Source organism: Pipistrellus hanaki (genome assembly GCF_964339955.1).
Source record: "Pipistrellus hanaki genome assembly, chromosome: 4".
Taxonomy (NCBI): Eukaryota; Metazoa; Chordata; class Mammalia; order Chiroptera; family Vespertilionidae; genus Pipistrellus; species Pipistrellus hanaki.
In genome coordinates this window covers 86,661,786-86,683,146 of record NC_140506.1, presented here as the reverse complement: position 1 = coordinate 86,683,146, position 21,361 = coordinate 86,661,786, and the positions used below count along the sequence as shown (strand labels likewise).

At 46.3% G+C, this 21,361-nt stretch overlaps 1 protein-coding gene across 45 annotated transcripts in view; it reads left to right on the top strand.

Annotated features, from left to right (window-relative positions):
- RBFOX1 (RNA binding fox-1 homolog 1) overlaps positions 1 to 21,361 on the top strand; it is a 1,418,051-nt gene that overhangs the window by 1,064,118 nt on the left and 332,572 nt on the right. For 10 of the 45 annotated variants that reach the window (XR_014794880.1, XM_084882402.1, XM_084882400.1 and 7 more), the window contains exon 1: positions 9,804 to 10,148. The exons of 34 other annotated variants lie outside the window; for them this stretch is intronic. Coding sequence is in view for 10 of the 11 variants with exons in the window: in XM_084882402.1 (XP_084738528.1) it covers positions 10,062 to 10,148 (87 nt within the window). In the remaining variant the exon portion in view is untranslated. Of the gene's footprint in view, positions 1 to 9,753; positions 10,149 to 21,361 lie in introns of those variants that run through there. One more of the 45 variants, XM_084882394.1, reaches the window with a different exon arrangement.

The window sequence follows — 21,361 nt, the reverse complement described above, 5'->3', positions numbered from 1 at the left end:
CTTTTTATCCTAATTTTAAACCCTTCTCTTTTGTCCCTTTGTTCTATTTTGGTCCTGAGAGGAGCATTCATCTTCCAGGCCGGCCACCAGTCTCCAAGGAAGTGAGGTCTGGGTGGTAATCCTAAAGCCAACAGCCACCCTGGAGTCTGAATTTCCGCACTGAGCGCTATTGAGCATTTGGGGGGTCGGGGGAGGGGAAGAAAGGGGGACACAGAGGAACTGGGAGACTATTTTGGGGAACACCCACTTGTTGAGCTCAGGTCTGTGCTAGGTGAGTGTGCAGGGAAATGGGTCCCCAAAGAACAACCAGCTCAGTGAGTTTACAAACATAGAGGGACCAAGGGCTCTGCCTGCTAGACATTACTGAGCGGGAAGGTGTGGCTTGCGGTGGGGTGATTTCAGGCGGTGCTGCTGGGTCTGGGTCTAGATGCAGGTAGAGAGTGTGCAGTCTGTGCTGGCTCTGACTCAGTGGGATGGCTCTGGATGGGTATTTAGAATTCTCCTTCGTCGCCCAGGTATTTCCCTGAGGAGTCACTGAGAGAAGGTCTAGGGTAGAGGCAGCATTTATAATGTGGGCACCTGTGTGCTGGTGCAAGTTCCCGGAGAGGCCTCCAGGTTACCCTTGCTCAGCTAAGGCATCAACATCCTTGGTAAGGCAGGGCATGCAGAGGAAAGGAAGTAGGACTTGGAGTCAGGCAGGCATGGCTTTGGCAAAGCCCCGCCCACTCAAAGAGCCAGGAGCCATACAAACTCTTCTGTGGAATGGGGTATGAGGCCTAGTGCTACCAGAGAATTGTTAAAAAGATGAAATGAGTTCATCCTTAACGAGCTTAGAATGAGTGGTGTTTGACACGTAGAAAGTCCTATGAAGGTGTGTTGCTTTTGTAAATAAGCACAAGGTATGTTTGGTGTGGGTATGTGTACCTGCTGGTCTCACCATCACTATTGAATTAGTCCAGGATCTGTTTGTTGTAAAGTACAGAAACCCAGCTCAAACTCACTTCAACAAACATGAGGGTTTCTTGAGTCATGAAACAGGGATGTCTGGGATCAACCAGGGATAAATGAGGAGTTACCGAGATGCCTGGCATTCGTGGGAGTGGGGAGGGTCATGCTAAGACACAACCACCTGGAATAAAGCTCACACAGGTAAAGATGGCTCAAGCCCAAGTGCATCACCATGTTCTTTAGAGTTCTCCCCAGAGCCCTGTTTCCAAAGTGCTGTTTCCTCCAAATATGAAGGTATTGACATTCAGAGAGGTTAAGTACTTGCCCAGGACCACAAGCCAGAAATGTTCAGAGCCAGCTTAGGGCTTCAGCTCTGAGTTCTTAGCTAATAGGACACATTGCTATCACACTAAAAAGTACAAGAAGTTTGTTTTTTAATTAGTCAATGGGAAGCCAGCAGAATTCTATTTAAAACATATGTCTTTTCTGGAGTGGCAGCACAGCATAGGAATACCTAACTCGAGCAGATTTTTCATTCACAAGCTATGTGACCTTGGACAAGTTACTTACCCGCTCTGTGCCTCAGGTTCCCTATCAGCCATGAGGATAATAACAGCCCTTGCCTTATATGGTGGTGATGAAGATTAAATGAGTTAACACATAAAAGGGTTAGAAGGTGAGGTGGTATCTGGCCAATAGTATTTGGTATATATGGTTTGTTTAAAAAAAGAAACACATTTAAAATTAGATTGTAATGGAAGAATCAGAGAGGAAATGAGGTCGCTCAGGGTGGTTCCTCTTTTGATGTGCCCAGCATGTCCCAGAAGGGGGCTGCTAATCTGGGAAGTTGAAAAGCCACCTGTCAGATGCTCTCTGTTGCCACCAGCTGCCTGATCCTGACATTGAGGCGAAACCATGTGCAGTGGCCAGCCCCTGGCCCCTCCTCTCAGGTCTCAGCTGAGCAGCTCAGCACAGCCTGGCTCTGGGTCCCTCTTAGCCCTGTGTTACCTGCAAGGCCAAGTGTATAATTCCTAGTTGTATTCTCCCCCAGCATTGTGCTTGGTGGGTGCCCTATCATCCCCAACACCCACTCCTTGGTTTGATGGTGTCTGCTTTCTGGCCTGAAGTTGGAGGTGAAAGCGATCTTAGGAGAGTTGCTCTCTGTTAGCCAAGAGAGCTAAGGATGGGTGTTGAGATTTCTTTGAGTCTGACTTGGTTTGACAGTATGGAATGCCTTAGCACCTCCACAGATTGCCTTCTTGGAAACCCCTGTCAAATTCTGGCAGGATAACTTTTCAGTGGCAGCTACACATTCTCAAAGTTGTAGTAGAGATCAGCGTGTCAACATGAGTCCATGCAGAAACCACCATCCGCACCGTTAGCGTGGCCTGACTTAAAGAATGCTGACTCTGTCCATGACTCTCCTTTCTAGAAAACACAGCACACATTGGCCACATACTTCAAAATCTGACAGAGAATCAGAGGCCCCTCAAAGGTGCACAGGTAAATTTCAGAAGGTCTGGCAGCTCCCTGCAATGACATGCAAAATGTTGTGAGTTATGGGCAGTTTCCTAGGATGAGGGCAAAATTCTCAGAGTGCCCCATGCATCAAACACAAGAGTTAAAAATCAGCAGCTCCCCTCTGGAAGAGATCTGGATGTGAGAAATGGCTAAGGACACAGCCCCCTAGGCCAGATGATGCTCCAGAATCACACAGAAAGGTCACACAATAATCTCTTTAGCACCCCTTTTTCTGGATTGCCCCCTCATCTTTGTGCATCCTATAATTATTCTTTGCTGGTGTTCCCGTGTGACTATGCTCCCCACTTCCTAAAGCTGCAGTGGGGCGGTGAAAGCCAGCCCTTCCCCAGGCTTTGAAGTCTTGTCTAGCTGTTTCTACTGCTTTGCTTTTTTGTCTTCCTTTTCCTCTAATGGTTGACACTGAGTGAGGGGTTGGGGATAAAGGAGCTAAGGAGACCACTGAGCTTGAATCTTGCCCAGGCGAGCATTTCTCAGAGTGCATTCATGACTATCACATAGTAGTTAACAACCGGGGCTCTGCAGGCCTCACCCAAGAAATAGCTTTGTCATTTGCCATCTATGTTTCTTGGCCAGTTTGCTTCACCTTTCAGTGTTCCTGTCCGTAGTGCAATGATTTTAATGGAATCTACTTCATAGGGATGTAGAGAGGATAAATGGGGATAATACTTATGATGAAATTAGAGCAAAGTAAGCTTTGAACAAATAAATTGTGGCAACTGTGATGACCATGATGATGACGATGATTGATAATGTCCATGAAGATTCTGATGAGGATAAAAAGTAGGAAAATAGGAACAAGGATAATGGGTAGAGAACGTGGCACAGGGATTAACACAATTAATTCTCAATATCCAGATATTGAGTATTTCCATCTTGCTATCTCAAATCGATAGCAAGATGGATAGATGACAGATGGATGGATGGATGGATGGATGGCCAATTGGCCATCAAATGAGTCTGGGAATGTCTGGGTCAAAAAAAAAGTCGATCAGGTTTCTTTTTTATTTTTTTCTTGCAAGACTTCTCAGGAGCTTTTCTTTGCTAGTAGATGCCATGAATCCTCAAGAGGGAGAGAGAGCTTGCTGAATTTCTTCCACTTCTTTGGCCAGGGGATTCTTTTTACAGTGCAGCATCTCATGCAGCTTCTACTGTGCAGACCATGCACTGGGAGATGCCAGGCTAGGTACTTAGTCTCTAAGGGGAAAAGGACGTGTGCAGTGCTCAGGCAGTTGGTCAAGTTCACAGGGAGTACATGTGTCTGGCATTTGGGCAGGAAGGTCCAGTTACGAGTCCTGGAGGCTGTGCTATATGGCATGGTCTCTGTGTATCCAGCTCCTGCAGGGACCTGCAGCACAAAAGACAGAGCCAGTAGGGAGGGCACATAGCAACATCGAGGGGAGCAGCTGATCCTTCCTCCCCCATTCTGGGAGACCCCAGGGAGGATTTGTTCATCTCCAGCAAGGTCAACAAATTCTCCAACCCAGTTGCCATTCATCCCAGACAGGTCAAGGGTCAGTTCCTGAAGCACTGTTGATCTCAGCAGAGATGATGTGCAGGGCTGATATTCTTAGATTTGCTCATTCAGCCAGCCAGTCTGGCTTTCAGAGGAGAACCAGGTCAAGACGCGCTTAATGAACCCAGAGCAGCAGACAGCGGCCTGGACCACTGGGGTTCAAGTTGCTAAGGGTAATCAGCAGCCTCCTCACTTATAAGACTGACTGGAATTTTCTTTGTGCATCTTCATCATTGTTTTTTTGAAGGTGGGACAATACTGCTGAATTGGGTGGCCTCGTGTCCCTGAATTACTATCTCCATCATCCCCATAAGTCTTTGTTTGAATTTGAAATTATATTTAAGTTTTAAAACTATATCTTTCATCTACAGAAGCCACTCACAAATCCTGCTTGTTTTTTATTTAGAAAATGGAAGAAGGAGGTGTGTCTTACATGAGAAGGTACAGCCTAGGCCTCATTAGTAAGGGTGACCTTACTTAACCCACTGGCTGTGGAAGGGAGGAAGAGTGATGACACTTGGTTTAGGCGAGGTCTGGTTCCATCCTGCAGAGCAGCCAATGCTGATGCTATTGTCTTGACAACAATCACCAACACCCATTGACTGCATCTGCTATGAGCCAGTTCCCAAGCTAAACAGGTCTGCATAGCACTCTTATCAAAATCTTTAGACCATGAGACCTGGTTCCTGAGAAAATTGTTATTTTAAAATTATTCAATTTGAGGCACAGAGAGGTTAAGTAATGTGTACAAGAACACACAGTTGGGGTTTTGATATGAGAAATGTGGCTCACTGTGAGCTCCTACCTACTGTGCTATGGTGCTTTTGCAAGGAGGGAACAGGGGTTGGCAAATAATGTTGCAGTGAGAACTAAAGCTCACTAGGTAATGGATATTCTCCCAAGAGCTTTGCATACATAGACTCATGAACACATAGCAACTGAACCATGAGAAGTTGGGGACATGGCTTCTCTTCCCAGGATGTGGCTTGACTGGCTGGATTGGCCCTCCACCGAGGACACAAGAGGTAGCTCTAATTTGTGAAGGCAGCTGGAGTAGTCAGTAAGTGCATCACACCTACAATCTATGGAAACTTGTACCGTGTAAGGTCCTGCCTCCCTGGCGATCCCCTGGATGTCCTTCTGGGAGCTCACGTGTCAGACTGGGCATCAGGACCGTGAGTGTTACTTAGCATCTCCGGGAATTTCCCTCTGTGGTCCACGCAGTGTTCTCACCTGTATTGAGCCAGGTCAGAATGCATGTCTGGTGGTGAGTAAAGTTTATGCATTTTGGTTCGAGTTGTTGCTCTGGAGTGGCCATTCATCATGATGTAGCAGAGACTGGGGCAAGTAGGAGGCTCTTAGTAACTGACAAAGCACACATTTTCCCGGTTAACCTCGGCCATGTCAGTTAGCCTGGCTGAACCTCCACCTCTGCCGTGGATACCACCAATGATTCTCAAGTACTTGCCAAGTGTCTATTCTACTCACAGTCGAGGAGGAGGTAGAGGAGATAAAATGAGGACGAACCTGGCTGTGATTACCAGGTAGATCTTTCCCTGTCCTGATACAAATCCCTGCTGGCCTTTCAGGGGCTTAGATGGGGAATCAGGAGTGCTGGGGAAGGCGGGCATGCTGCTTGGAGGGCCCAGCTTGCACTGCTGGTTGAGGGGTGGGGTGTTCCTGTAAGCATTTGTGTGAAGGGAACAGAAAGGCAGGCCTCTGGCATCAGTGCTGGGTGTTGGTGGGGGCATTCAAGGGACAGATTCAACATTAGGACTGGGGTGATCAGAAAACAATTAAAAACTGAAAAGAGCGGTAAAAATAAACTAGCATTTTGTGCTCCAAGTACTAGAATCAGCCATATACATCCTGTCATCTTGTGGTGGCAGCATACGTGGCAGAAGGTACAGGCATTGTCCCATGTTTCCCCCAAGAAGACAGGGGCTCCTGGCTGCATATCTCCTCAGAGATCAACTGCATGAAATGATGACAGAGCCAGGATCCCAACGCAGCTGCCCCGACTATGAAATGTCTGCTTTTTCTGCTGTGCCAAGACAGGTCTCCGGAAGAAACCTCTTAATCACCTTGTGACCCGGCGGCCTCTTGGCTTTCCCCACACCCTTCCAAAGCAGTCATCCGTTCAGCCATTCTCTCTGAAACGTTTTTGGGTAACTGCATTTGTCTGGTCACCATTGTAGACGTTGGGTGGACGAGAATGAATGGCACCTTTCATCCAGGAAAGGAAAGAAGCTAGTAACTCAGAAGGCAGTGCCACCCTGGAAGGTGAGAAAGATGGGAGGATTATTTTTAAGTGGGAGAAGGGATGAGATGGAACTCTCAAAGGCTGGCTAAGAAAAGAAAATCTCTTGATGAAAATCCCTAACACAGGGAAGATTGACAGAACTGGCACCAAGGAAGTGGCCGCAAAGACCAGAAACAGGTGAAGAAGGAGAAGAGAACAAAGAGCCTGACTATCTGCCACTGTGTTCAGGTCTGACCTCCGTGGGTTGGATAGAATATAATGCTCTTCATCAGGGGTCAGTGGGCCACAGCCTGTGAGCCACACTGGGCCTGTTGCCTGTTGTTGAATGACCCACAAGCTAACAATGGCTTCTGCACTTTAAATGGTACACACACACACACACACACGCACACCCATACACAAACACAAAAGAAGAAGAAGGCTATTTCATGACCAGTTGAAATGATGGGAAATTCAGATTGAAGTGTTCGCTTACGTGTGGTCTGTGGCTACCTTCATGCAACAATGACAGAGTTTAGGGCTATGCAGCAGAAAGAAACAAGTCCACAGCACCTGAAGTCTTCAGCATCTGCCCATTTCCCATCTGCAGGAAAAGGCTGGCCATTCTGTTGGTGGTAGCCAGAGTGATGTTAACTCATGGGCCTTAGATTGAAATCAGTCCTTTCTGGAGGCTCACATTGGTTATCTAGCCATTACCACAACTACGGTCTCTGTTGTTTACCTTATTTTTTTTTATTCTACTTTTTTTTTAAGTGCCTGCAATAGTCCAGAAACTTAATACTGCACACTAGACATTGGGTTGCCAGCCACTTACCGTGGCCATGTGCCCCAGCCACCCCACTGAGGAGCAGGGATTCAGAGACTGTGGCATCTGCCCATTAGTGGGGAAATGGATCCCAGAAGACAAGTTACAGATGAAGTCAGAATCAGAGGAAATGTAAGTAACAGTAGCTAGGACCGGAGGTGGTGAGGACAGGAAGACAAGAACACAAATGTGCAGTCAGTAAGGTGGACAAGATGGACAGAGTGGAACCTCTTATTTGGCTCTGAATTTCCTGGTTGTCTAAGTAAAAAGGGTCCCAAAACAAATAGCCTTTATTTTCAGAAGGTGAAGACGGACACGCGTTACACAGGAGCAGCAAAAGATTTTCATATTATGGAGTTTCACAAAAGTAAAAAGAACATATTCTCTGCAAAAAATATATAAATCTGTACGTCCCAAAAGTATTTCTCATCTCTCTCTCTCTCTCTCTCTCTCTCTCTCTCTCTCTCTCTTTCTATATATATATATATATATATATATATATATATCCCATATGTAAAATGTTTCACATTTCTGACAGCAATCATCAGGTTCTTTAAATATATATATTATAGAGAGATATATATATAGAGAGATATAAATATATAGATATATGAATACAGATATATAAATACAGATATATAGATATAGATATAGATAAAGTTATGTATGGATATATATAGATAATGATCCTTTGTACTTGTGAAACTTTACAGTTTCCAAGACATCCCCACAATTTTGCTCATCGGCCCACTCTTGGTGAAGAGTAAGTGGATATTGTTACCTCTGTTCTTTGTTCAGGAAACTAAGAGTCTGGATGTGTACATTTTTGGCCTTCTGGCTGAATTATATTTCCTACCTCCTGGTCCAATGGTCTTCCCACTCTATCACATTGAAGAGACATACTCAATCGGAGCCAGGCCTTAGGCAAAGTAGCAAGAGCTCTGCCCTCCTGGGACGCTGTCTGTGGCACACTGATGTCCTAACCAGTAACTTCTCAGAAGAGCAGTGTTGAAAGTCAGCGTCAAAAGCTAAAGTTAGCAACCGTATCAGGCTGTTAGGTAAGAGGGGTCAGCCTGCAGCTGTTAACTGAGCTTTCTGTGTTGCAACTATGGGGCCACTTGGCTGCATGAGAATCCGTTACAGAGAAACCATGTCACGATAGCCAAAATGCAGCCTTAAATAATTGAATCCTCTGCCAAACGCTGCCCACTGCCGTTATCTAAAAATGTAACTTCGCAGCTAAATCAAGCAACTAAAATTAGTGTAGTGTAAAAACACCTTGGCTATCTAAAAGTGGAGGAATTGGCATTTGGATTTAGAAAAAGCCAATAGTTGAATGTGTTTTGTGGTGTCTGAAGCGCTTCCAGTTTGGACAAAAATCTATATCTTGTATCCTGCCTTGAGTTGGAGGTGGACTATGGCAGGCAGGTGTTTGGTTTGAAGGTGATTTTCAGAGTGCCCTGGGCCTTGAGGGGAAGCTGAGTGGGCTTACTTTGTCAGTTTCACATCATTGTTCTCAAAACTGTGGAATTCGAAATGCACCCCCTTGCTTTCCTGGTATGAAGGCTACAAGAGAGACTCTTTGAATGTTATATGTGCCTTCATTCTGAAGCCATGGAAAGGACTAGACCAATCATCAGGACAACAGGAAACCCATGATAAGAATGGCTAAGGGCCTTTCGTATTATGCATGTGTAGGTGCCAAGGACTTTATATGTCACACAACCCTTGGAGGTAGAGTCTTCATTTCCCAAATGACAAAACTGAGATTGAGACCCTAAGTAAGTTGTTCAAGATCACACAGCCTGTATGTGGGACGTTCAGATCAGTACAATTAAACCCAGAGGAATTTATCTGCTACCATGGAAGGGATCCTAAACCATCATTGGGCATCATCACATGCTGGAAAGATTTCAAATATTTGCTCAAAGGTATTTCTCATCCATAGTTTTAGTTTACATTCAGTATGCCTTTAAACTCCGGGACCAGGGAGATATCCCTTATTAATATAGTGCACGTTAATATATGACAATTGAAAGCTCAAAGGCAAAGAATATTTTTTTAAACTACACACACACACACACACACACACAGCATATGATATCCCATTACAGAAGGAAATACTGTGATGAATGTAGTGTCCTGGTCAGAAATTGTGTTTGTAACCCTCCCCTGCCTCTTCTGAGTGCATGGTCCTGAGCAAACAATTCAACTTCCGGTAGCGTGGGCCTAGTTCCCATTTGTTACCTGGACCCATAACAGTGCCCACTCCGGGGAGTGGAGTGGTGAGAATGAAATTACATAACACATGTAAATAACTAAGCTCGTTCTCTGTGCACAGCGCATACTCAAATATTAGCTAGTAGTATTATATTATTTGCACAAATTGCCTCTTTAAGATTAAAACTGAAGGAAGAGAGGATAATATACTAGACTGTCTTCTTAGTTTCTTTTTTATCAGTACCAAAGCCAGGACACATTCACCTCCTCCAGTTTTAAGTGGCAGCTGATAATCCTATCAATTTACATTTCTCGGGGGTTGTGCTCTCTAAAAAGTCCCATGGAGAAGGTGTCCCTTGTCTTTTGGGCCAAATTCATCAGGAATTGCCCAACTCCCATATCCTGACTCTGTTTCTCTCTGTCTTTCGGTCTCTCTTTCTCTGTCTCTCTGAGAACTAAATTAATGAAGAGTATTTGGTTAGTGGTGTTAGGCAAGCCATTCCCAAAATAGCACCTTCCATTTTGGTAGCTTCAACCCTGCAGCTGCTGTTTCTCTTTGCTGTCGTCTGGGAAGAAAACTTTCACATCGGGAGTTGCTGATTCGGATTTTCTTCCCTTCCCCTCTCCGCCGTGATGAGCGCTTGGCCCCTGCCAGAAGCCATTTGGCTCTCAGCTTTGTAGTTCGGAAGAAGTTGGGTTTATAGATTTTTTCCCCCTAACTCCCCATCGATGTGTTGAGCTTCAGAGGGAAAAACACCTTCACGGGAAGCATGTTGCCTTCTCAAGGAGTCCTCCTGCATCCCTACGGAGTGCCTATGATCGTCCCCGCGGCCCCCTACTTCCCCGGGCTGATCCAGGTAATTCAAGGCCACTGCCAGCCAGCAACTTAACTCCAGCGCGTTCTGAGTAATAATTGGAATTTTTATGGTTGAGAAAGCAAACACTTTTAATACAGGAAAAAAAGCCCTCGTGTAGTCAGTGAGAAGACAGTGGGAAATCAAAAAGATGGATCACCCTAATCTGGCTATTGACATCTCTCATGGCTGAATAAATGGTGTAGTTGAGCTATATTTGCTTGTATTGATCCGGCTGCTGTTTAACATTCATGCCTTTGCTTCGGGAGGTTGACCAAGGGGCAAAGGATTTGCTCTCCTTCCTGGCTTTCCGGGGGACTCGGTCTCCCAGAGCAGATCATGAGGCAGAGGAACTGAGCAGGAGGCCACCTGGTTAAGAGGGCTCACTCAGAAATGGAAAGAGCATGCAATAGGCTTAAATTTCTGCGCCTGTTTCCACAGGAGCCCCCACCGCCCTCTCCCCTGGGTGGATGGGTAGCACTGAGGCAGAAAGGGATACCCGACGGCTGGTGAATTTATGAAGTTCAGAGGTTTTTCTAGGAAAACCTTGCCGGCTCTTTGCTTCTTAAAGACGGCAAGAAAGGGGAGGATTGGAATGTGTGTTGTTTTTATGTTTTAGCCTCTTATTTCTGTGCAGGGAGAATCGTCTCCGAGTAAGATATTTTCTTTCTTCTCAACAGTTTGTCTTTTTAAACTAGCATTGGTTTCTGGGTGCGTGTCTGAAGTCCTCGGTGGACAGCTCACAGCTACTGGCGATAGAGCCTAAACGTCATGGAAATCCCGGCTGGTTTTGGCTGTTGTGTTTTTGTTTTTTTTATTTGCTTGTTTGGAGCAGGCATCCCTTTGTAAGACAGCCCGTGTCTTGTGTCTCCAAGAGAGGGAAACTAAATGCACTTAGTGTGTCCTTTTCCCTGCAACCTTGTGAAATTTTCACATTTTGCCACACCCTGGCTTATTCATTATAATTTCTGGGGAGCATTGTGGTCAAAACCTCTTTTTCCTCCTTTTCTGAATGTTGCTTATGAGCTGTAAGAATCTCCTCGGTGATCGGAGACATTCCGGGGTGATTCTAAGTAATAACAAAACATTTAGACATCCCAGATTTATGACTGTTGCTGAATTCCAGGCTCCATGTTGTGTGTGAGAAATAAATGGACTGCCTAGAGAATGAACGGGCCTTCACGACCTGGGACTCGTTCTGTGCTCCCTGGCATCAGCAGGCCAGCGTGGCCTATGTGGAGTCTGAAGTAGGACTTAAGTGGCAAATCCGAAGGCCTTTGTTCTACTGGAAACTTGGGGTGAAGGTCGGCCACTGGAGTTTGGCCCGACCCTCTGCCACCCCGTCTGATAAATAATTACAAGCAAATGGTGCCCTTCACTCTATGCTGATTGATGCTGAAATTGCTTTTGAAAGTTCTCATAAGTTCCTGTTATAGATTAAGTGCCGGTGCAGGAAAAATAACGGCACCCACTGCAATGGGTGAATGTAATCAGGCTTAATGGACTCGGGAGCTTGTTGGGAATTAAATAACTATTGATTTGCTGGAATGTTGCTGTCATTACGAAATGCCACTCTGGACGTATTACCCCGGTGATAGATGAGAAGATGCACGGGCCAGCTGAGAAATTGGGGAGACCCTATTGCTTTCTCCTTCGCGGGGTGTTTAAGAAACGTACCCGGCTATTTTTGGAAGAAACAAGTGATTTTACTTGCAAATCTTAGCCCGATCATAGTTTGTTTTCCCCACTGACACCTTCCGTAACCAGTTACCTGTAAGTCAGAGAAGTAGAGCAGCAGGGAGCCTGGGACCAGCTACCGTGACAGGTTTCTTCCCCTTTCTCTCCCACCTCCATGGACACTGAAATGCCGTGGCCGGAAGAGACTAACTTCACCTCTGGTTTGCTGCTCGAGCCCACGGTATTTGCCCACAGACATCACACAACTCATGGCACCCCATTGCAGTAATGTGTGCAAGGGGAAGAAGCGCAACTCGAAGGGAGAAAAATCTTAACACTCACACACACACACAGTCACCTGTCAGTGATGCGCCGATCGCCGCCTCCCAGCATTCCCGCAGACTGTTATCAGCTGGCCTACCAGTGCCCTGACCTTGTGGGTTTTTTTGCCCACCTTTTCAAGATGCCAGGGCTTTCCTATAATGCAGGAGCCACCCTCCCTTAATGATATCCTCAGCAAGACATGAACATGGTCCAAAGCAGACCTTGTTCTCCATCACTGATAGCAAGCACCCATGGACGAGAGGTGTGCAAACAGAGTTGCAGTGGCCACGTGGCACCATTGTTACATTGGAGTCTTCCCACGCTCTAGAGCCAGGGCTTCTGTGACGGGAGAACTTCCTTTTCATAGGTTCTCCAGCTGCCACTTTTAAAGCTCAGACCAGCATCGTCCTGTTTCTGTCTTTGAAGTCGGAGAAAAAATATTTAGTAGACCAGATATCGTGAGAGGAGAGCACCGCCTTATTCTGCAAAGACAGTGAATGGAGGTGTTTCCTAATAGAGCTGAGGGAGGTACTCACCTGGCTCCTTAGTTCTAGGAGTTGAGTTTATAGATATGACTGGCCCCAGCCTTCATCTCCCAGGAAAACCAGAATCATTACCACAGTGGACCCATCGAACCCATCGAACACATAGCAAGGTGAATTGTTTTTTCCTTTTAGCCATGCAGAGAATTCACAAATTCCTATGGGGGATTGAGTTAACCTAGTTTGCACTTTTTCTTTCTTCTTTTTAAAAATATATTTTTATTGATTTCAGAGAGGAAGGGAGAGGGATATGGAGAGAGAAACATCATTGATGAAAGAGAATCATTGATTGGCTGCCTCCTGCACGCCCCCTACTGTGGGGAAGGGAATCTAGCCCACAATCCTGGCATGTGTCCTTGGCCAGAATGGAACCTGGGACCTTTCAGTCAGCAGACCGATACACTATCCACTGAGTTAAACCAGCTAGGGCTGCACTTTTTCATGGTTGCTAACAAGCAGAAGGGAAAAGGAAAAGAGCAAGATTACCACCTGTGTTGTCTAAACATCGCTCCTCTTCCCTTGGCATAGGCCTCCATCTTGGTATGGTTGGATAAGAACCTATGCATGCCTATTGAACCTGTCTATTTACTTCGAAATTGCCCATGGTACCTTGAATGATCAGTGAGCTTCTGAGCTGAGAACAAAGGAGGATCTGACCAAGTCCATTGTCAACTCAGTCTTGAGCCCAGAAGCTACCAAGAGGACTTGCCAAGCCATGGACCATGGCTGTGTAATGCCAAACGATGCAATCAAAATGATAGCATTGTCTCCGGTTAATAGGGTGTGTGTCTGAGCCTAAGGTACTGTTAGGCCTGGGCTGCAAGTTCAAGATTGTGCCCTTCACTCTAGATATCTGTTCCACAGATAAGCCCTTTGTCCTTACACAGCCAGAATCTTCTTCATACTGGGTCACACAATTCCTATCTCCTTCAGGAATTCTAATAATGAGTCAGAAGACATATTCCCAGGTGGAGGGCAGTGGAAACAGCCATATCTACCCCACCATGCATTTTGTCATGTAGCTTTTCATATGCTGAACACATAACCTAGTCAGCACTGTTCTAGGCTCTGGGAAAGAAGTGACGTCACCTTACTGGCCTGTGGGTTCAGAGCCGAGGGTAGGAGAGCACTATATAAGCACAAAACTATGATAATATAAGAAAAGCTGCAGGAATCCCTGGCTGGGTGGCTCAGTTGGTTGGAACATCTTCCTATACAACAAAGGGTTGCAGGTTCGGTTCCCAGTCAAGGTGTGTAGGGGAGGCAGCCGATATTTCTCTCTCACGTTAATGTGTGTTTTTTTTCTCTCTCTCCCTTTCTCTCTCTATAGAAATTAATAAAAACATATGCTTGAATGAGGATTTTTTTTAAGTAGAAAGAAGTAATGATAAGTAACAATTATCAAATCTTTGCTACCTGTCAGGCACTGTGCTAAATGCTTACTATATTCTCTTACTTATTCTCATAATAATCGAAAGTGAGTACTCTTGGTTCACCATCCCTTTCCTGTATTTTTAAGTTTCAAAACGCTCTGAAAATCAGGGGCTTTTGGAAAGAATTTGGCCCAAAGCCTCATTTAGAAAGAAAATTGGCCTGAAATGCTATTTGCCATTTATGCTTTCTTTACCCCTCTTAGTGTGGGTATTCAGATATTTTGCTGCAGGAGTATGAATGTGCTTGGTTTCCAGGTGTTGCCCCAGATCCTGCTAGGAGGTTACATAATCAGGGTTTCCACTGAAATATCTTTCTGAAAAAATAAAAATAAAATGACTTTCAAAATACAACCCCAAAGGTCCCCGATAATGAATCACAGTCCTACATTATAATACCCCCTTTGCATATGGAGACACTAAACCTGACCCTCGAGAACAATAACTTGCCCAGGGTCACAAAGAATTTCAGCGACAGAGCCCTTGGGTGATTCTATTGGGCCAGATCCTCCCAACCATTGACCAGGTGTACCCACAGGGGCGCCTAGGAAAGCCCAGGAGAGGGAGCAGGTGGCTACCGCTGGGGTGGGGGAGGGAGTTTAAAGGGAAAGGTGGCATTGGAGTCAGGCTTCAGAGCAACCTCACACGTCCCTCAGTGAGTAAAGGAGAGCCCTCCCTAGCAGACAGAGGGCACTGGTGAATTCACAAGGCTGGATTCACACATAAAGATAGACTTTTAGTGTCTTCCCCAATCCTTGGCACAGTGGGAGTTGGCATTGTTTAAACATAGGTCTCTAAAGCCATACAGTAGAGGGCAAAAGGAGCTGGAAGGGATGTCAGAAATGGAGCCCCTAAACCCTGCGTCTCTGTGTGGTTCACATAGGACCGGGCTGCATAGCACCCTTCTGAGACCCAGCAGGTGGACATGGAATTCCTGGATTTGGGAACCGATCCTCCTTTCTCTCTGAGACAGTAAGCTCCCTGAAGGCTGTTTTCCTACTTCAAGTTCACAGAGCCAGACAGTGGCAGAGAAATGCCAATTAAAGGCTCTATGAGACAGGTAGCAATGTCTAAACAAACTCTGCCCTCTGGATTTTGAAGCAGAACTCAGCCTGTTTGAATATGGCCATGTATGTCATGGGAGATCTGCCTAAGCATGTGTAGCCACGCCAGGAATGAGCCGAGTGCTTGTTTCAGCGATAGACTGGGAGTAACCACCCCTACAGAGAGATTGGGGGGGGGGAGGGTGCTATGGGCAACTTGCTGGTCATTTGGACACATATCTGGGCAAACTTAGAAGAAATAAGCTTGTTTAGCTCTGTGGCTAGTGGAGCCATTTCTAGATTTTGACACTGCTGCCCTGCAGTGCTATCTGTGTGCTCTGCGTGTCTGCGGGTTGGGAAAGGACTCAGCACACAAGGCCACTGGTGCCTTATCCCTCCAGGCAGCTCTGTCTTAGTCACCGAGTGACTTTTCTGTGCTTCCAAAGAGGCCGTGTCAACAGCAGACTAAATTAAAGAGTCAGGGAGGCTGCAAATTCTCCGAAGAGAGTTGGGAGTCAGGTGGGCCCGGGTTGATAGATTGGCTCTGGCATGTACTAAGCGTGTGGCCTTGGGCTTGTCAATTAACCTCTCCAGGGCTGTTTGCACTGCGGTGCAGTGAAAGCAGGAATACCTGCCTTGCAAAGGGGCTGTGAGCTTTAAATGTGATTTATCTCTTCGGTCGGCGATTATTTATTAAGCACCTACTATATGCGGGGCTGTGAACTAGGAAATGGTGAGGAAGCAGAATGCAATACACATTAACTCAGTGCCCACATGTATCTGCATCTTATATCCATATCCACACGTGTATATGATATTCTGTATTGTATATTCTCAAGGGAGGGGGGAATAGGTGTTTATTTAGAGCTCTTTTATCTATAAGTGACAAGAATCTAATTTACATCAGTAGAGAGGGATAAGGAAATGCCTGGTTTCAGACCCAGTTGAATTCCTAGGCCCCTGCAGTGGCTGTCCCACTGGAGCTTTCTATGCAAGCATACCATGTCCACGTGGTAGCGAAGATGGTCCTCTGCCATCGCAGGCTTCCATCCCAGCTCAGCTCAGCAAGCCTCTGACCCAACTCCTTCTGCAGAATTCCAGAGCGTATGCTCCTAGGCTCACCTAGTGGGCCATGCCCATCCCCAAACCGGTCCCCTTGGTGTGACTGCCCACAGCAGGCCTGGAAGGTGGGCTCAGCACTACCTGAGCTTCATGGGCTGTGAGTGGAGGGAAAATGAGTCCTGGACAGGGCGCTGACAGGTAAACACTAGGTTCTTGTTATCAACAAAGACAGCTGGAACCATTGCAGACATCCCAACGTGTGGGTTTTTCTCTCCCAAGCCCCACATACACACCCTCCCTATGGAAGAGAGGGCTGGGTTTCTGATCTGCCTTATCCCGATGGCTCTTTGCCAGTGGTCATACCACGCAAATTGACTATCATCTAGTGCAGTGGTCGGCAAACTCATTAGTCAACAGAGCCAAATATCAACAGTACAAAGATTGAAATTTCTTTTGAGAACCAAATTTTTTAAACTTAAACTTCTAAGGCCATTTCAAAATAGAATCGCCCAGGCCGTGGTATTTTGTGGAAGAGTCACACTCAAGGGGCCAAAGAGCTGCATATGGCTCGTGAGCCGCAGTTTGCTGATCATGGATCTATTGCATCTCATGTCTCTACTCACGATCAGGTACATCAGACGCAGATATGGCAATATACTCAGCGGCTTCACATCTAACGTCATTGCACTCATGCCTCTTAGTAGGGTGTGTGTGTGTGTGTGGCACATTTTACTCCTTTGCAGGTGAGAACACCAGGATCTAGGGAAGTGAAGATGTTCTGAGAAGGACATCCTCTAACGGAGGCAAGAATGGGCTTTTCAGACCGTGCAAGTACATTACTTCTTCCATTCGCAATTCCTCCACGAACAAATTTAGAAATAAGAAAGTCCGTTCTGTTTTGGAGAGATGCGTTCCTTTTAATTAAAAGATTAAAGGGACACTGTCAGGCTCTTCTGATGAAGATCAGTCCTATAAAAAGGATGTGTTTCTGCAGCAGCCATCTGTCATTTTGATCATTTTAATGGCATGCTATATCAGCAAGTGAGCTTTTTATAATACCCTGGCATGGGCCTCGCTGGGCTGGAGGCACTTGTGGGTTTCACACTCCTCGCTGCTGCCTCGGTGTTCAGCAATCTGAGCCCCCTCCCTGCCTTTTCAAGGTTGTTTTGGGTTAGTGCTTTCCCCGGGTGATTTATTATGGAGATACTCTGACCTGTTTATGTTCCTTTCCCGTCTAAAGATAGACCGGCCTATCACACATACATCCCACCAGCAAACAGGCAGCCAGGTGGCTTGATAAACTGCCGAACCCTAAGAGGTTCCCAGAAACATTGAACTCAATACCCCACAGGTCTTTTCCTCTGGGCAACGAGCACTGTTGTTTCCCACAATCCCCTGATTCTAACTTGAAAGCTTTGGGCTCGTCAAAGGAGGAGGAGAGGGACTGTGAAATGCATTCACTCAGCAGAGGCATTATTTATTGATTATCTCGGGGTCCATGCTGGGTTCCTTCTAAGCACTGAGACACTGGATGACTAAAACCCCGTCTCTGTCCTCATAGCCAGGCCATGGGCAGGAGAGTCAGAAGTTAAGCAGAACTGCTTGAAGGCAGAAACCTACAGAGCCTAGACCCACTCATCTCGCCCATTAGGAGGTCTTAACCAGGCAGGTTTTCCCACCATCCCAGGAAGATCGCTCCAATAGATATGTTTTCCATCCTTCCCAAAGGGCAGGATTTCTGACATTTTTGGAGGGGCAAAGGGTATTTTTTTTCTCACTTATTTTAAATGTTTTTACTTATTTCAGAGAGAGGAAGAGAGGTAGATAGAAACATCAGTGATGATAGAGAATCATTGATTGGCTGCCTCCTGCATGCCCCTCACTGGGATTGAGCCTCCAACCCAGGCATGTGCCCTAACCAGGAATCAAACAGTGACCGCCTGGTTCATAGGTTGCTGCTCAACCACTGAGCCACACCAGCCGGGCTGTTTTGTTTTGGGGAAGGGGAGGAATCACAGTAAGAGCCCTGTCTCTGAAGCCATGAGCAGCTCTGCCCTACCCTTCCTTCTGGCCTGAGAGACCATTGAGTCTCCACATCACTGCTGGGCCTGAAGCGGCCTCCTCAGCTGTCACCTTCCCTCCCACTCTCTCTTCTCCTCAGCTCCTGAGGGTGGACAGGGTGTGGGAACTGAGAGGCAGCCAGCTTGTCCAGTGTCCAGTGTTCTCAGCAACTACTCTCCCAAGAGCTATTTCTTGTTTCCTGAGTTAAGGATTTAGACCAGGGAAACCTGCTTCTGGCCATGACCCTCCGTTGGTGCCTTGGGGAAGTTGCTTGACCTTGCTGAGCCTCTGCTTCCTTCTCTCTGAAAGGGGAGTGATATCCCGTATGTTCTGCCTCCCTTAGTCTATGTCAGGATAAAAGAGCTTAAACATGCAGCACAGCCTTGACGTTATGCGGGCAGCATGACAATGCCAAGGCCAACTGAGCCAGCATCTAGCCTCTGTGTGATATGGGCATCACCTGTCAGATTCCATTGGTGTGACTGTCCCCAGTGTCTCAACGTGACACCAAGGCCACTCACACTCACCCCCCAAAAAAGAGTTGTTGGAGTGATGTCTGAAGCACGAAGAGCAGTGCCTGCTCTGTGCGGGAACCCCGTATGGGAGGCCACCAGTGCTGCTGCCCTGGTTTTGCATGGTGCTCTGGGCTGCTTCCCTTGACTTTGCTTATGAAGATGCTCTGGGTTTGGGGATGGCTGGCAGGTTTGCAGCTCTCTGTTCCCACATTCGACAGAGATTCCTCATAACCACTGGATACAGATATTTAAATTTTTCTTTACTGTTGAAAGTGATTCATATGCCCCCCTTTTTCCCATTTGAACCCTCCACCTCACACCCCCCAGGCCCTCACCATGTTATTTTCAGAGAAGCTGGGCAGAATGGGGTGCCATCAGGAAAGGCAGGGAAGAGGACATCCTCAGCACATGACCTTGGGTGGTGTGAACCCACATTTCCCCCACTCCCTTGTGGACAGCCTGGGGAGCTGGGGAAGCTAGACAGAGCATGAGGTCATGCCGAATCCTCGCCCACATCTCTGTCCACCGGCTCTATCAGGACCTCTAGGCTGAAGCTGGAACTGTTTGGGAGGAGGGGGAGGGTGGGCTTGGACAAGGGAAGGAGACGCCCATCCCCGCCCCTCCATGTGGCCACAGCCTTCTGGGGACAGACGTTTTGGGACCACCCACACCCCTGTTCCATGCAGCTCCTGGGACACCGTGGGAGCTTAATAAATGTTAAATAATAAGAATAGCTCCCATCTGTCAGCGCTCGGTGGCAGGGAGGCTGTGGGAGCCGCAAGACTGCCGACTGGCACCGGGCAGCTTGTGGCAGCCCTCAGGGAAACACACAGCTCCCCGAGTTGCTTTGAGGACATCCTGCACCCAGGTGGTTAGCAGGCCCGCTGCTGACCAGAATGCAGGCAAAGTCCTTTGCCAAGCAGGTGTCCACCCTGACCCCTGGGGCAGCTACATCAGTGTGGCGGGAGCAGGGCCCAGGAAACCACATGCTTCTCTGGCAATCCCGGGCTTCCCCTGAGCAGGTGGGTTTGGGAACTGGTGGTGACCGGCAATGCAGGGGCTTTGTTGCAGTTTAAAAGGGACAAAGGATCTGCCCTCAGAACAGATGGGCTCATAAGCTCATCTTTCCGTCATTTTCTTGGGAGAAAATGCCTACTGGGCTTTTCGCATTTAGTGAGAAAAAACCAAGGACAGTTGCTTGTTTTCAGGAATCTACTACATGTGTGAGGTGTAGGGGTGGGGGTTCCATAAAATATAATGGAAATGTTATGTTTTAGAGAGGAAAGAACGGGTGAACAGAAGAGTGTAGGTGTGTGGGTTCTGGAGCCGACCGATGGGTTCATCTCCTATCTCCACCTGGGTGACCTTAGGCACCTCTCACTACCTCTGTGACCTTGGCATGATTCGTACCCTCTCTGGGCATCATTCACCTTGCTAGCTGGTAGTTAAAGGAACCAAAGCATACAAAGCCCATAGCACAATGCCTGGCACTGGGATTATACTTAATAAGCATATTAGTGAGTTTGTTTGCAAGCACACAGCAACACCATCGCAACCAACATTAAAACAAACAAATAATGCAGGCAAGATTTCGTGTTCGCTACATGTGGAAGCCAATTCTTATATTTCCTAAAGATGTGCGCTCTCCAGGGAGACTACCATGCGAGACACTCAGCTCTGCCTCCCTGAGGAAGGTCCGGAGCCACGCTGTGCTGTGGGCTCCTCACCTGTCAACGACATAGGAAAGCACTGGGATCCATGCTGTAGCATCCTCCTCCATGGGGTGGGGCAATCCCAGGGTTCCTTTAGAGCAGTGGTTCTCAACCTTTCTAATGTCTTGACCCTTTAATAGAGTTCCTCATGTTGTGGTGACCCGCAACCATAAAATTATTAAATTATTTTTGTTGCTACTTCATAACTATAATTTTGCTACTGTTAATGAATTGTAAATATCTGTGTTTTCCGATGGTCTTAGGCTCTACAGCAGTGGCTCTCAACCTGTGGGTCACAACCACTAGCAGGTCGCCTAAGACTATCAGAAAACACAGATATTTACATTATGATTCCTAACAGTAGCAAAATTACAGTTATGAAGTAGCAACAAAAATAATTTTATGGTTGGGGGTCATCACAACATGAAGAACTATGTTAAAGGGTCGCAGCATTAGAAAGGTTGAGAACCACTGCTTTAGAGGATAAGATGAGTTAATACTTATAAGGCACTTACACTGTCAGTTGGTATATAATAAGAGTTAAATAAAGGATAGAAATAATAATATAATAAGGATTCATAATAATTAGCACATGTTATATATTATATATGTGTAATTATATGCACTTATATAAGCATACATGTTACATATAACCGTATGTAATATAATATATAATTATATATGTTGAAATGTATATAATAACATATAATCCATTATATAATGATACAGAAAATAAATCATAATAATTATATGTAGTATCAAGTATCATTCATCTAATGTTATATATACTACAATAATTACTGCATTATACATTATACATTAGGTAATATTTAATCATTATATATTATAT